Source organism: Podarcis tiliguerta (assembly GCF_965153285.1).
Source record: "Podarcis tiliguerta genome assembly, chromosome: 1".
Lineage (NCBI taxonomy): Eukaryota > Metazoa > Chordata > Lepidosauria > Squamata > Lacertidae > Podarcis > Podarcis tiliguerta.
In genome coordinates this window covers 121,044,366-121,058,435 of record NC_139534.1, presented here as the reverse complement: position 1 = coordinate 121,058,435, position 14,070 = coordinate 121,044,366, and the positions used below count along the sequence as shown (strand labels likewise).

Genomic DNA, 14,070 nt, shown 5'->3' with positions numbered 1-14,070 from the left:
TTTGCAGCTCTATGGCATGGAACCAAAAGGGAGAAGTGGATATATTATATGATCCTTTTTGGTGCCTTCTGAGATGAAATGCTTTCCACATTCCCAGTAGTTGGGAAAGAGAGATAATAAAACGGAAGCGGGACCGTTATTAACGTTGTTTATGAACATAAAAGAGAAAATGCCCCAGGGGTGAGGGAAGAGAGGAGGTAGGGCTAAGGGGTTTGAATCCCAGAAAGAAGCACACTGTAATTCTTCTATAACTCTTCCTTTTAAAAAGATTCTGCAGATATGTAGACACATGCTGATATTGATGTTAACACACCTTTTGATTTGCCATTTTTTAGTTAAACCGGATAAATGGAACATCCTCTCCTCAATCGTCGTTGAATGCTTCCGGCAGAGTTGCAGCCGTGGGGCCATACATTCAAGTTCCTAGCTCCAGCAGCTATGCTGTGCCAGTTGACCCAGTGAAACCACAGTCCCTCACTATTACTACTAGTGCAACTCATGGAAGATCGAAATCTGGTAAGCAGTTCACAAAAGCACGTACATTGTTTTGTACAGTAGGAGGTGACAAAGGAGTTGCCTTTGGGGATGATCATCAGTCCCTTCCATAAGGTGGAAGGGATTAGGACCCCCAGAGCTCACTTTCATATTGAACAAATTCGTTTGTTCAGTCATTTGACAAAAACATGAGTCGAGCTGCTTTCTGCTTTGTCCCAAAGTTACTATTAAATGCCTCTGTGGTTTGCCAATATGATGTTGTACCATATGCAACTCCTACATTAAGTATGGCTGCGATTAAAAGTTCATATTTAATTGCAAGGAGAACAATTCTGATGTGAGTATTGTGACAGAAGGGGAGTGTTCAGGAGAGCCTCTCATGTCCTTCCTTGCACAACTGCCTTGCGGAGTAGGGCAGTAACCAACCAGTAACAGCTGCCACCTTTGAACTCACAGCTATCCCCCCCCCCAGGTGGGAAGAAATCTGGGGTGCTCAAGGAAGTTCTAAGAGTCCTGAGATCCTAGGAACAGAGCCCCTTGTGTTTCCCATCCAGATCCCTCACAGTTTACCCAAGGCATAAAGTGAGCTGAAAAGTTCTCCATCTTTCCCAGAGATCAGAGCAACTGACTGATCCTTAACAACCCCAATTCTGTTCTTATTTAGCATGAGCCCAAATGATCCGGGGTTGTGGGGGATGATTAGAATCCTTGAGCTTGGCAAACGCACCCACTCCAGATCTGCAGCAGTCAAATTATATGACGTTTTATTTCTAGTAGAAGAAGGAAAGAAGAAGGCAGTTGGACAAAACAAAATACTGAAAAAAAGGAACTCTGTGGCTCAAACCTGATTGATCCTAAACGACTTCACTTGCAACTAGGGCTCTGGCCCTAAAAGGGAATTTTCAGAGGGTATGCTAGAAACCTCACAAGGGTCAGAGAAAGCTACTTTTTGCTGGTATAAATAGTCCCTTGGGTCCCCCATCTCATTGCTAGACAGCCTGTAATTTGTGGATTCAGAGGTTTGGCAGGGATTATTTTTCTCATGTGGAAAATGGAGGGCAGGCCAGTTCTTGCTCAGGCTGAATGGAAGGCGAGAATTGCCCTGCCTCATGAAAACGGAGAGGCAAGAGACCAGACTTTTAACATAAGTAGCATTTCAGGAGATGTAAAAACAGTATAACATGCATCTTCACACTCATTTATGCAGATGGTTTCTGCAACTTGCAGATTCCTTTTCGATAGGTTATCTTTGAAAACAAACAGTTGATACCTAACTAGTCAAAACAAGTCCTGCTTGCAGTTTCTGAACACAGAATGCCTCCAGATACGTCATTGGCTTTAGCCTTGTACAATATTTTGGATATCTGGCTAATTGGTTTTGTTTGGTTATGAGCCCTTGTCTCTAGCAGCCAAGTACAATATATGCAGAATGCACTTTAGTCATATAAATTACATATGCACTTCTTTTTAAAAAAATGACTTTTTCTCCCCTGCAGCTTAAGTTGAAAATTGTTTTCTACCCAGATTTTGTATGAGACACAATATGAGGGCTCTTTCTTAATATGTTGAGTGTCATACTTTTATCTGTACATTTTCCTGTTCTCTTTTACGTTTTAATCTCTCTCTTGTCATTTATGTTGTAATTATTTTCCACATCCTATTTTTTCCCCTTTTTCTTTTACTGTGTGACTGGATCTGGTCGTCTCCAGTAGATACAGACTATGGGTGTGTGAAAAAATCTCCAGGTCCCTGGAAGATTTCTGATTTAGACATTATAGTGGATCCTATTCTGTCACCTCCCTCTCTTCAGTCTGCTGTTCACAATATCATCCATTCAGCTTCTACTCTTTCTGAGATCCTGCACTGTGAGTCTGTAGAAGATCTTTGGCAAGCTAAGAAATCCCATTTTTAATATGGTCATCTGAGCTTTGGCACACAGATGCATATTAAACAGGAATTTTTAGAACTGTGTCTATATATTGTCAGTAGAAGCATGTGTGTGTGTTTCATTGTTTTCTGGGTATTTCGCAAGTGAACAAATCTAAAATGCTCTCCTTCATGTATCTAGAAAAAGCAGAATATTTAGCTAGCAAATAATTAACTATGCTGGTACCTTGAGTCAAGAAAGTTCACATAGGGTCACATTGTATATATTTTGACATAAGCAGGTACTGTTGTTTGTGTTCTCTAATCTTGTTCTTAGGTGGTTTACTTTGTGGCTGTGGACAAGTTACTTAGGTTGTGATCCTGTACTCATGTGCCTGGCAGTAAGTCCCATTGAACTCAGTGGGGCTTTTTGAGTAAACATATATAGGCTCACAGGATGCGGGTGGCGCTGTGGTCTAAACCACTGAGCCTAGGGCTTGCCGAATCCCTGTGATGGGGTGAGCTCCTGTTGCTCGGTCCCAGCTTCTGCCTACCTAGCAGTTCGAAAGCACGTCAAAGTGCAAGTAGATATATAGGTATCACTCCGGCGAGAAGGTAAATGGCGTTTTTGTGCGCTGCTCTGGTTTCGCCAGAAGCGGCTTAGTCATGCTGGCCACATGACCCGGAAAAACTGTCTGCAGACAAATGTCAGCTCCCTCGGCCAGTAAAGTGAGATGAGTGCCGCAACCCCAGAGTCGTTCATGACTGAACTGTCAGGGGTCCTTTTTATACAGGCTCACATCATCAGTCTGAAATCCTAAACACACCTACTAATGAATAAATTCCATGGAACACAGTGGAACTTACTTATGAGTGCACAGATTCCACTGAAATTGAACTTCACTAACATTTAGTTTTCATCTTCTTAATGGGGGGGGGGGGGACCGCCAGTCAGCTGATGGGTAGTTACAGGAGCTGACACTGGTAGTTACAAAAACTGCTGATTGTCACTGGGAGCGGACCATCAAAGGGACTCTCTTTGATCTTCAATCAACTGTTGAATTCTGAATAGTTTAACGAGCAAGTTGGCGGGGCAGTTTTGAAATAGAAACAGAAATAAAATGAAGTGTGCATGTTCCGCTGTGGACCCCAGGTTTCCAAGAATCATACAAACAATTCTGCATGCTCAAGGTGGCTTTGGTATTGTTTTCTTGAACAGCAGACGCCCCCATGCCATGCAGCAAGGCATGTTTTAAACCAAAGGCAATTTCAAAAGCAGTTTGTTATTTAGCATTGGGCTGTGTGTGTGTGTGTGTGTGAGAGAGAGAGAGAGAGAGAGGGAGGGAGATTATGGGGGGTGGGGACCAGACCTCTCAGGCACACTATTTCATGAAATAGCCTCCTAGAAAAAAATAGAGCAAGTTTTGTGCCAAATGTTTATTTTCAGATTAAATGCTTTATTTCTGCTTGCTACTAACTGTACCAAGTGTTTCAAATCAGGCCTCTTATCTCTGGTTATAACTTTTATATAATACTGGGTTCTTGCTGTTCTTGAAATTATGAAAATTGAGATGCACAAATTGGAAACCTTGTTACAAAAGAAGCTTTTCTCGGCATGTATGAGAAAGAGCATTTTTTTGTTCTAGGAGTAACCATTACTTTAGACAAATTTCATTAAAAGTTAATTCAGGAAGTTGGCATCCTCTTCAGGTGCTGTTTTGCTTCAACAAAAGTTTTTAAAAAATTTTTTAGCTTTTAGGTTTGTGTCAAAGTATTCTGATATTCAAAGCTAATTTCTCGCTTGAAGAGGATACATGAAATGCATGGATACAAACCAGTACTTCCATAGCCACCATACTGGTTTCTGCTATCCCTCTCCAAAAATGGGAAAATAACACAGGAGCAGCAGATCCATCTGGTTTTCAGTGCATTTGCTTGACTGCTGTGCTTATGAATATGGCATGCATTTGCTCAACTGGGGTGGGTTTTTCCATATAATCTATATCAAAATTCACATTTAGAAAGTTTCTTCTTATTTTCCAGGTGGGCATGATGTCGGGGTGTGTTGGGGAGATAATATCTTCACTTGACTTTCTGATTCTTTGTACTACCCCAGATGATGATAATAGAAGGTCATGGACAGTGTCAGATCTTGATGTTGGCCCTGAAGGCAGCTCTTCGTGGCATTCAGGAAACAAAAAACAGCAGTTTATGAACTGTATGTTGCAAACCACAATGCATTCTCAGTGATCTTAATTCTAATCAGAAATCAAAAGGCATCTTTAGATTAAGATAATGAATTATCTTTCAGCACAATACATCTGTAGAATTCAGTTTGAATTGAAATGGAATGTTTAGTGTTAATGTATTTTATTATAATTTTCCCATCCTGTGGGCTCAGACCAACTTACAGAAATGCATGGGTGATATCCAGTTGTGAGAATGTTTATTGTGCGGCCTTTTCTAGAGCCAGCAGAAATCTATGAATGTATCCCTAAAATAATGAAATCTCACTAAACTCAAAACAGTACTCAGAGCTCTAAACAGGTTACCAGTCGCTTCTTTGGCCTTATGTATAAGCTTGTGATTTAATATGCTTTATTGCATATATGCTTTATCGGTCTTGGCCACCTTCGGGACCTAGTACAGATAGGCTGGGTAGAAATTTAATAATAAAATACATTAATAAACATTATTTTAGATTAAACACATTTAACTGATTGTTGCCATCTCTAATCCTACTCTGATTTTCTTAATCTGAATTATTCTGCACTATCTTCCATTCACAATTTCATATTCTCTTTATACAAATGTGTGGGCATCAGTAACCATTTAATAAACATTTTCCTTTGTTGCCAGCTAACGAGGGGACCTGGTCAGCAGTTAAGCAGAGTCCTGTTCCTGTGGTGAAGCCGCCACAAATCTCCAATGCAGACTGGAAAGAATCAAGCATGGACGCGGGTTTAAAACAAGGAACGATATCAAGTCAGCCTTTGTCTTCTTCATTAGGAAGTACTGATAAGCTGGTGAGTTTTTATCACTTCTACCCCCACCCCCTTGCTGCATACAGTATCAAAAATTCATGGTGTTTTGCATGTTTGTGTACAACATTTCTATATGTACTATGGGCCTCTCTGGCAAGATTTTGTGTACTTCATCCATGAGATATGTGTTAAAAAAGGATTTGCTTTCTATACAGGATAGAAGAACAGCCTTCTCAGCTTTTCAGACACTTTTTATGTTTTCCCCTCCACAGGGTCTTGATATAGGGAAAGTACCACCTACCATCCCTGGAGCAAGTAAGCAGTTGCCCCAGAACTATGGGACCTACCCAAGCTCCATTCCGCTGGGAACAGCTTCTACCAATTCCCTTGAAAGGCGAAAAGATGGCAGCCTCCCAAGGCCAGGCTCTACAGCAGCAAGCCGGCAAAGACCTGTTCCGTTACCACCAGCAAGCAGCGTTCATCAGCCAAGCTCCTCGCAACAAATACAGCAGAGAATATCTGTGCCTCCAAGCCCCACATATCAACCTTCTGGCGCCCCATTATTTCCAGGTGGTGATGGCAGGCCTGATCTCCCCTTAACTGTGGCCATCAGGCCTTTCTTAGCTGACAAAGGCTCAAGGCCCCAGTCTCCCAGGAAAGGGCCCCAAACCGTGAACTCCAGTTCCATCTATTCCATGTACCTTCAGCAAGCGACGCCACCAAAGAACTATCAACAGGCTGTATACAATACCCTGAACAAGTCCGTTAAAGCAGGTAGAATAATTTGATGTTGCATATCTTTTCTGTTTAAAAGCTGCTCAATACTTACAGGAGTTAAATTAGGTTTGATGTAAATTAGATCTTTGCTTTAAAATAGTGCTGTTTCTTTCAAATAGTAGAAAAGAGCTTGGGCATTCTGCTAACCCAGGATTTCTTTACAAATGACTGTACATTACAGGTTTGCAGCATTGCATCTAATTGGGAGGCAGTAACTTTCAGAAGTGGGTTATGCTTTGCTACAAATCTAAAATTGGGGCTTGTGCTCTCCCTCTCTCTACATCGTGACTAGTCTGAGGTGCTGAACAATATTTGCTTCACTTTAAAGACAGTTGTTAAGGGGACTTATCTGAACTGGTTGGGGTGGAGCTGCAAAGCTAGATTCTCAGCATGTTTGTCACTGCTGCTTACCAAGAAGGAGAGGGGTGAGGCGTCAAAGTCAGCGCAGTGCATACACACTGGAGAGCTAATTCATTGTTCCCGCCAGTGCACCCATACTGCGCAGACCTCTCCCCTTTCCTTCTCTCTAATTGGCAGCGACATACCTGCAGGGGAAATAGTGATGTGATTCTGTCTCACCTGATGAGCCACTTCTGCAACCATCTCAAGGATTACTTTAGGGGCCTGTTTTATTGAATGAGTTGTTTCCAACTAATCTCAACTCACTGAAATTAGTGAACCTGAGATAGCCCTGTTCATTAAGTTCAGTGGGTCTACTCTGAGTAGGACTAACATCGACTACAACCCAATATTTACATGAGTGATTGGGGAGAGTGAAGTTAACACTAGGTTTATTAGCATTTCCAGAAGAGACAAGGAGGTATTAAGATATTAATAATAATATAGAAGAGACAAGGAGGTATTAATATATTAATAATAATAATAATAATAATAATAATAATAATAATAATAATATAATTTATTATTTATATCCCGCCCATCTGGCTGGGTTTCCCCAGCCACTCTGGGCAGCTTCCAACAAAGATAAAAAATACACTAAAATGTCACATATTAAAAACTTCCCTGAACAGGGATGCCTTCAGATGTCTTCTGAATATCAGGTAGTTGTTTATCACTTTGACATCTGATGGGAGGGTGTTCTACAGGGCGGGCGCCACTACCGAGAAGGCCCTCTGCCCGGTTCCCTGTAACTTGGCCTCTCGCAGTGAGGGAACCGCCAGAAGGCCCTTGGAGCTGGACCTCAGTGTCCTGGCAGAACGATGGGGGGGGGGGGGAGATGCTTCTTCAGATATACTGGACCCAGGCCGTTTAGGGCTTTAAAGCTCAGCACCAACACTTTGAATTGTGCTCGGAAACGTACTGGGAGCCAATGTAGGTCTTTCAAGACGGGTGTTATATGGTCTCGGCGGCTGCTCCCAGTCACCAGTCTAGCTGCCGCATTCTGGATTAGTTGTAGTTTCCGGGTCACCTTCAAAGGTAGCCCCAGGTAGAGCGCATTGCAGTAGTCCAAGCGGGAGATAACCAGAGCATGCACCACTCTGGTGAGACAGTCTGCAGGCAGATAGGGTCTCAGCTTATGTACCAGATGGAGCTGGTAAACAGCTGCCCTGGATACAGATTTGACCTGTGCCTCCATGGACAGCTGTGAGTCCAGAATGACTCCCAGGCTGCGCACCTGGTCCTTCAGGGGCACAGTTACCCCATTCAGGACCAGGGAATCCTCCACACCTGCCCGCCTCCTGTCCCCCCAAAACAGTACTTCTGTCTTGTCAGGATTCAACCTCAATCTGTTAGCCGCCATCCATCCTCCAACCGCCTCCAGACACTCACACAGGACCTTCACCGCCTTCACTGGTTCTGATTTAAAAGAGAGGTAGAGCTGGGTATCATCCGCATACTGATGAACACCCAGCCCAAACCTCCTGATGATCTCTCCCAGTGGCTGCATGTAAATGTTGAAAAGCATGGGGGAGAGGACAGAACCCTGAGGCACCCCACAAGTGAGAGCCCAGGGGTCTGAACACTCATCCCCTACCATCACTTTCTGAACATAGGATTAAAACCCACTTTACCTGTCTAGTCACAATGTGAGAGGGAATATGATTGACCTCTGCAAACATTAGAGGGGGCTAGTGAGGGATTTACATTCTATGCATTTATGTTGAAAATTACTGTTGATAAGAGAACTAAGAACTGTCAACTCGCCACTAATAACTTCATGTTGGAAATGGATAAATGCAACAAAATGGTGAAATATCTTGTATTCTTTCTTGAAGCCATGGATGTCCTCAACTATATTTGAGATATCATAACAGAATGTTGTTTTTCATTTCGCAGCAGTTTGATGTCACTGTATCTGTAGCTTAGTGGGCACCTTTGGTGTGCTACTCCTTGTTCTCTTTTGCTTGCTATTTAAAGCACATCATATCTATATTTCATAAAGGGGCTGACTTGCAAGGAATGCTACACATTAGAGATGTTTAGGCTTTTTAGTGCTGTATGTCCTTCCTTTTTTAGATATCTATACCCAAGAACCATGACCTCCCTTCCAAATCTTTCCCACTTTTATGACTGCTTTATAACTGCATGAAAATGTCCATAATTGTTAGAAAGATGAATTGCTTTTAAGTAGTTTCCTCATGCATTTGAAGGTACAAAATTGACAACTGTCACCATTAATTTTTATATGATTTTTAAAACAACAAACAACACTTCTGAGAAGTTATTCCATGTTGATTTAAACCCATCCCTAACTGCTACTTTTTCTTCTCAGTTTATGGGAAGCCTGTTGTACAGTCCGGTTCGACTTCCCCTTCGCCGTTGCCATTCCTTCACAGCTCTTTGCCTGCCAATCCATCACAGCCTCAACCTCCCAACGAGTATAGTGAAAAAGATCAAGAACTGGAAAACACCCCACCCTCTGGTGATAACAGCAACGTAGAAAATATCCCTCGCCCCCTCAGCCCCACCAAGCTCACGCCCATCGTGCATTCGCCACTTCGCTACCAAAGTGATGCCGATTTGGAAGCCCTTCGCAGGAAACTCGCCAATGCTCCCAGGCCCTTGAAGAAGCGGAGTTCCATCACTGAACCAGAAGGCCCCAGTGGGCCAAACATTCAGAAGCTATTGTACCAGCGCTTTAATACCCTGGCCGGAGGAATAGAAGGTGCCCCTTTTTATCAGCCAAGCAACTCACAGGACTTCATAGGCACCTTGGCTGATGTTGACAATGGGAACACAAGCACCAATGGCAATATTGAGGAGCCCGTAGCTGTGCCCCCGACAGCTCCTCTTCCTGATGAGCCTTCATCAGATGCCAATGATAATGAACTACCTTCTCCTGCAACTGAGGAGTTGATCAGCGAAGAAAACACAAATCAAATGCCCGAGACAACGGAGGATGATAACAACAACAACAACCCTGCTATAGCCCCTTCTGTTGAGCGGCCACCTAGTCCAACCCCAGAGGCAGAATCCCCAGAAGAAGAGGAAATGCAGCCGCCACCTGCTCTTCCTCCTCCTCCACTTCCTGCGGTAAGATACTGTGCCAAAACCAGTGTGATCTGGGGGAGGGGGGGCGTAAGCAGTGCTATGCCACATCGTGGAATCTGCAAAACTTTGAATCCACTTTAGGTTGAGTGTGTACAGCGAGTCCAACCCCCCCAATAAAACTTTCTTAGTATATTCTAAATTTTTCCCAAACCAATGGCTAATAAGTCTAACCTATGTCTTGGATGTAGGACAAAAGTGTTACTTAGGGCAAGTCAGGCAAGTACAGAAGTGAGATTTGACTGTGCTGCAATGTGTATTTTGGTGAAGTGCACTTTGATCCAGGTCTGAACAATTTGTGACCCACCAAGCTGAAAGCAGTGTAACAGTCACAGTGTGGCCTTGATAACCTTGGTTTTGAATTCCCAGGCAGGCAGACAAAACAAAAGGTTCATCGAGCTGCTGGTGGGCTCCATTTAGCTTAAAGTTGTGCAGGTCTGTCTTTTAAGGCCTTGGTCCTCAGTCAGTGGGTTACGATCATGCCCCCAGCACCAAACATTTTTAAGTAAAAGGGAGAGAGCAGGACATGTACAGTTAAAAGCTGGATCTTGGATCTGAAAATATTAAAGACTGTTGTCCTATGGGAATACACCAAGCGGGCTCCCTTTCAGTTACATTAGGAAAAAAAGTGGTGGTGATTATCTAGATATTATGTGCATTAAAGAAAAGCTAGAGACAAAGTTGGGGTAGTTCTCATGTTTCTACTAGTTCCAGAAAACAAAAGTTTAAAACAGGATAAATTTCTCTATGATAGAATGCAGTTCAAAGTGTTCTGATACTGATGCAGTTTGAAACTCAGGGTTGCCTTTTTACTCAGACCAAAAGGACCAACCTGAAGAAACCCAATTCGGAGAGAACTGGCCACAGCTTGAGGGTCAAGTTCAATCCCTTGGCTTTGCTGCTGGATGCCTCTTTGGAGGGAGAGTTTGACCTGGTGCAAAGGATCATATATGAGGTAAACTTGGAAATGTTGTTACTCACCTATGTTATGTTTTGATGGTGGAAAATATTTAAGTTCATGCAGTCAGTCCTTGTTTTCCCCCAACTTAGGTGGACGACCCCAGCAAACCTAATGATGAAGGAATCACTCCTCTGCACAATGCAGTGTGTGCTGGCCATCATCACATAGTTAAGTTCCTGTTGGATTTTGGTGTCAATGTGAATGCAGCAGACAGTGATGGATGGTAAGAGACCAAGTGGAGCACACACTTCTGTTGGGTGCCAACAAAAGCTAGAAACCGGTTGCTAGTGCAAATCCATCTCCACAGGAATGAGGGCACGTTTTGTTTCACCTGACATTGAGTCTTTTGCTTTGCTTTCAGGACTCCTTTGCACTGTGCTGCCTCTTGCAACAGCGTTCATCTCTGCAAGCTACTTGTTGAATCTGGAGCAGCAATTTTTGCTTCAACCATAAGTGACATAGAAACTGCGGCAGACAAGTGTGAGGAAATGGAAGAAGGTTATATTCAGTGTTCCCAGTTTCTGTATGGTAAGTTTCAGGTTTTGTAACTTGAGATTTCAGAACTTTGCTTGAATTTGTCATTCCTCACTTGTTCCAGGATCTAGAAGTATGGCATTGCTTATTTTACAATGAAAAGTGTGTATTCGATTTCGTGTGAAGATTTATGCAGCACCTTTCAGCCAGCTGATCCTCAAGGCAGCTTACAGCAGATTCCAAGTACACCAAAACAACAATAATGTTAGAATACCGACTGTTGTTGTGGAGAGGCAAATGAGGTATCAAATTAAGAATGTGTGACATACACCGTGTGGCTAGTTTGCTCACTAAATCAGATGAAAAAGGGGTGGAAACTAAGGTAATACAGGTTGTATTCTTCATTGATTTGAGGAATTCTGTGTGCTGTTAGTGGGAACACTGTGTATGTGAGTGGGTAGAAGAGTGGAGAAGGCGTTAGACACAAACACATCTTCAAATGTTCCCATGTCTGGCTTTAGGAAATGACTGCCTTTCTCACCATGAGCCGTGACTCATATTTAGCCTGCTTTGGAGCAGAAACAGCTGTGCCACAAAAGGACACTTAGAGCAGTTCTAGTAGGATCCAGAATGTAGCAGCCTACCTACGAAGGCCTTTCCCGGCTACAGAATGTCCAGAAACATGCACTTGCCATATTGAATAATAAAGGAAGGGATAATTATTTCCTGTTGACTGTGCTTAAGCGAGCGCAATGAAAATTACTGCTTGAGCTGCTGTAGCTTAAGCCAAGTCATAAAATTCAGCCACCAAAACGTGTTCACAACCATTCAGAGCTTTGTGCCTATTGGCTTTGCCAGTTTCCATTTCCCATGGGACATGTGTTTCTACAAACCTCGGACAAAATGGCCAACCTCATATTAGTGCTAGTAGAGTGAGGTACTCAGAACAGATATATAATGGGGTATAATTGTGGGACCCGGGTGGCGCTGTGGGTTAAAGCCTCAGTGCCTAGGGCTTGCCGATCGAAAGGTCGCGGTTCGAATCCCCGCGGCGGGGTGCGCTCCCGCTGTTGGGTCCCAGCGCCTGCCAACCTAGCAGTTCGAAAGCACCCCTGGGTGCAAGTAGATAAATAGGGACCGCTTACTAGTGGGAAGGTAAACGGCGTTTCTGTGTGCGGCTCTGGCTCGCCAGAGCAGCGATGTCACGCTGGCCACGTGACCCGGAAGTGTCTTCGGACAGCGCTGGCCCTTGGCCTCTTTGAGATGGGCGCACAACCCTAGAGTCTGTCAAGACTGGCCCATACGGGCAGAGGTACCTTTACCTTTTTAATAGGGACACAAGTGGCGCTGTGGTCTAAACCACTGAACCTCTTGGGCCTCCCAACCTTTATTACCTTATAATGGAGTATAACACTTACTGGTGTAATCTCCTAGAACTAGTTGCAGGGTGCTTCTTTTGCCTTTCCCCATGACAAAACCACCTGTCTCTATAAATCAGGCCTTATGACTGTGGTGGGATTTGATAAGAACCCTACACCGCCTCTGGTCCATGTCAATTTCACATGTGTGTATTTATGTCTGGTCCATCTTGTTTTCATAACTCTTCATATTTTATCCTGGTGTACTCATTTTAAGTGTTTTATCCAAAAATATGCACTTAAAAATGACTGTTGGTACTTTCATTGAGTTGAGGATTGCATCACAGAATCCGGAGAAGTGTGAAATCTATCCATACATTAATCTGGAAGGTGCAAATTAGGTCAGTTTGCACAAAAATGCAGACCAAACAGAATTCTCCTCCCTCACTACAATTGTATTACACATTGTATTACATTTCCATGCTGCATGAGAGCCAGGGGCGCCATGATTGCAGTATCCATTTTCCAAATAGTGGTTCTTGCTTATTCATGTTAGGTTAATGTAGTTGTTTCTTGGTCATAGGTGTGCAGGAGAAACTGGGAGTAATGAACAAAGGCATTGTGTATGCGTTGTGGGATTATGAAGCTCAGAACAACGATGAGTTGTCATTCCATGAAGGAGATGCAATTACCATTTTGAGGCGCAAAGATGACAATGAGACAGACTGGTGGTGGGCTCGTCTCAATGACAAGGAAGGCTACGTGCCTAAAAATCTCTTGGGGGTAAGTCTTGCACGCTCTTCCTAATTCCATCACAATACAGTGCTTTTCAGAAATCCTCCAGATTGCTCAGTTAGGAATGATTAAGACAGGGGTACTGGTTTATTTGGAAGAAAGTTCTTCCTGAACAGTACCACTGCAGGTTCAAGTACAGACTAAGAACAGTAAAAAAAAAAAAGGGGGGGGAGGAGCTGGTCATTTTAATCTCCACAGGTAGAGTTGCAGACCTCAGAATAACTCTTTTTAAGGTGGTGAATCATGTGGAATGTATAGAATATGGGATAGTCAAACAGGGTTCATAGAGAAATTTAACTAATAAACTGGGGCTCAACAGAAATTACCATACTTTTCTGTGTATAGGACTGTTTTTTTACTCTAAAATAATGTTCAAAACTCGAAGCTACAAACATGAACCTGACCAAACTGCGGGTGGCAGTGGAAGACAGGAGTGCCTGGCGTGCTCTGGTCCATGGGGTCACGAAGAGTCGGACACGACTGAACGACTAAACAACAACAATGTTCAAAATCTGGGCTCGTCTTATACACAGATAGTATCTCCCCCCATTTTCTCCCCAAAAATATACATGGGGGCATCTTGTAGATGGAAAAATACTGTAGTTTTCTTTGTTGAATTCCTCCCAGATTATTTATAATGTACATTGTGCTGTTACAAACTTTCTGTCAGCACAGCATTTCTGCTTGCTTGATGGAACAATCTCCCCTCCCCTGCTGTTCTGGTAACTCCTACACACCCCAATATTCTGTGTTGCTTCTGACACCCATAATTTCCAGTTACTAGTACAGTTCTCAAGAGTGCAGCTTTGTCTTCTAAAACACAATACTAAGCTGCAAGCCTCTATGAAAG

General features: G+C 43.2%; 1 protein-coding gene across 30 annotated transcripts in view; it reads left to right on the top strand.

Annotated features, from left to right (window-relative positions):
• Nucleotides 1–14,070, top strand: part of PPP1R13B (protein phosphatase 1 regulatory subunit 13B) — a 71,061-nt gene that overhangs the window by 55,153 nt on the left and 1,838 nt on the right. For 13 of the 30 annotated variants that reach the window (XM_083434130.1, XM_083434124.1, XM_083434132.1 and 10 more), the window contains 8 exons: nucleotides 336–516; nucleotides 5,221–5,387; nucleotides 5,618–6,119; nucleotides 8,857–9,617; nucleotides 10,450–10,587; nucleotides 10,683–10,816; nucleotides 10,955–11,121; nucleotides 13,009–13,208. In XM_083434130.1, the coding sequence (XP_083290256.1) occupies nucleotides 336–516; nucleotides 5,221–5,387; nucleotides 5,618–6,119; nucleotides 8,857–9,617; nucleotides 10,450–10,587; nucleotides 10,683–10,816; nucleotides 10,955–11,121; nucleotides 13,009–13,208 (2,250 nt within the window). Of the gene's footprint in view, nucleotides 1–335; nucleotides 517–2,204; nucleotides 2,361–5,220; nucleotides 5,388–5,617; nucleotides 6,120–8,856; nucleotides 9,618–10,449; nucleotides 10,588–10,682; nucleotides 10,817–10,954; nucleotides 12,038–12,400; nucleotides 13,209–14,070 lie in introns of all 30 variants that reach the window. The other 17 variants (XM_083434118.1, XM_083434141.1, XM_083434120.1 and 14 more) reach the window with 3 other exon arrangements.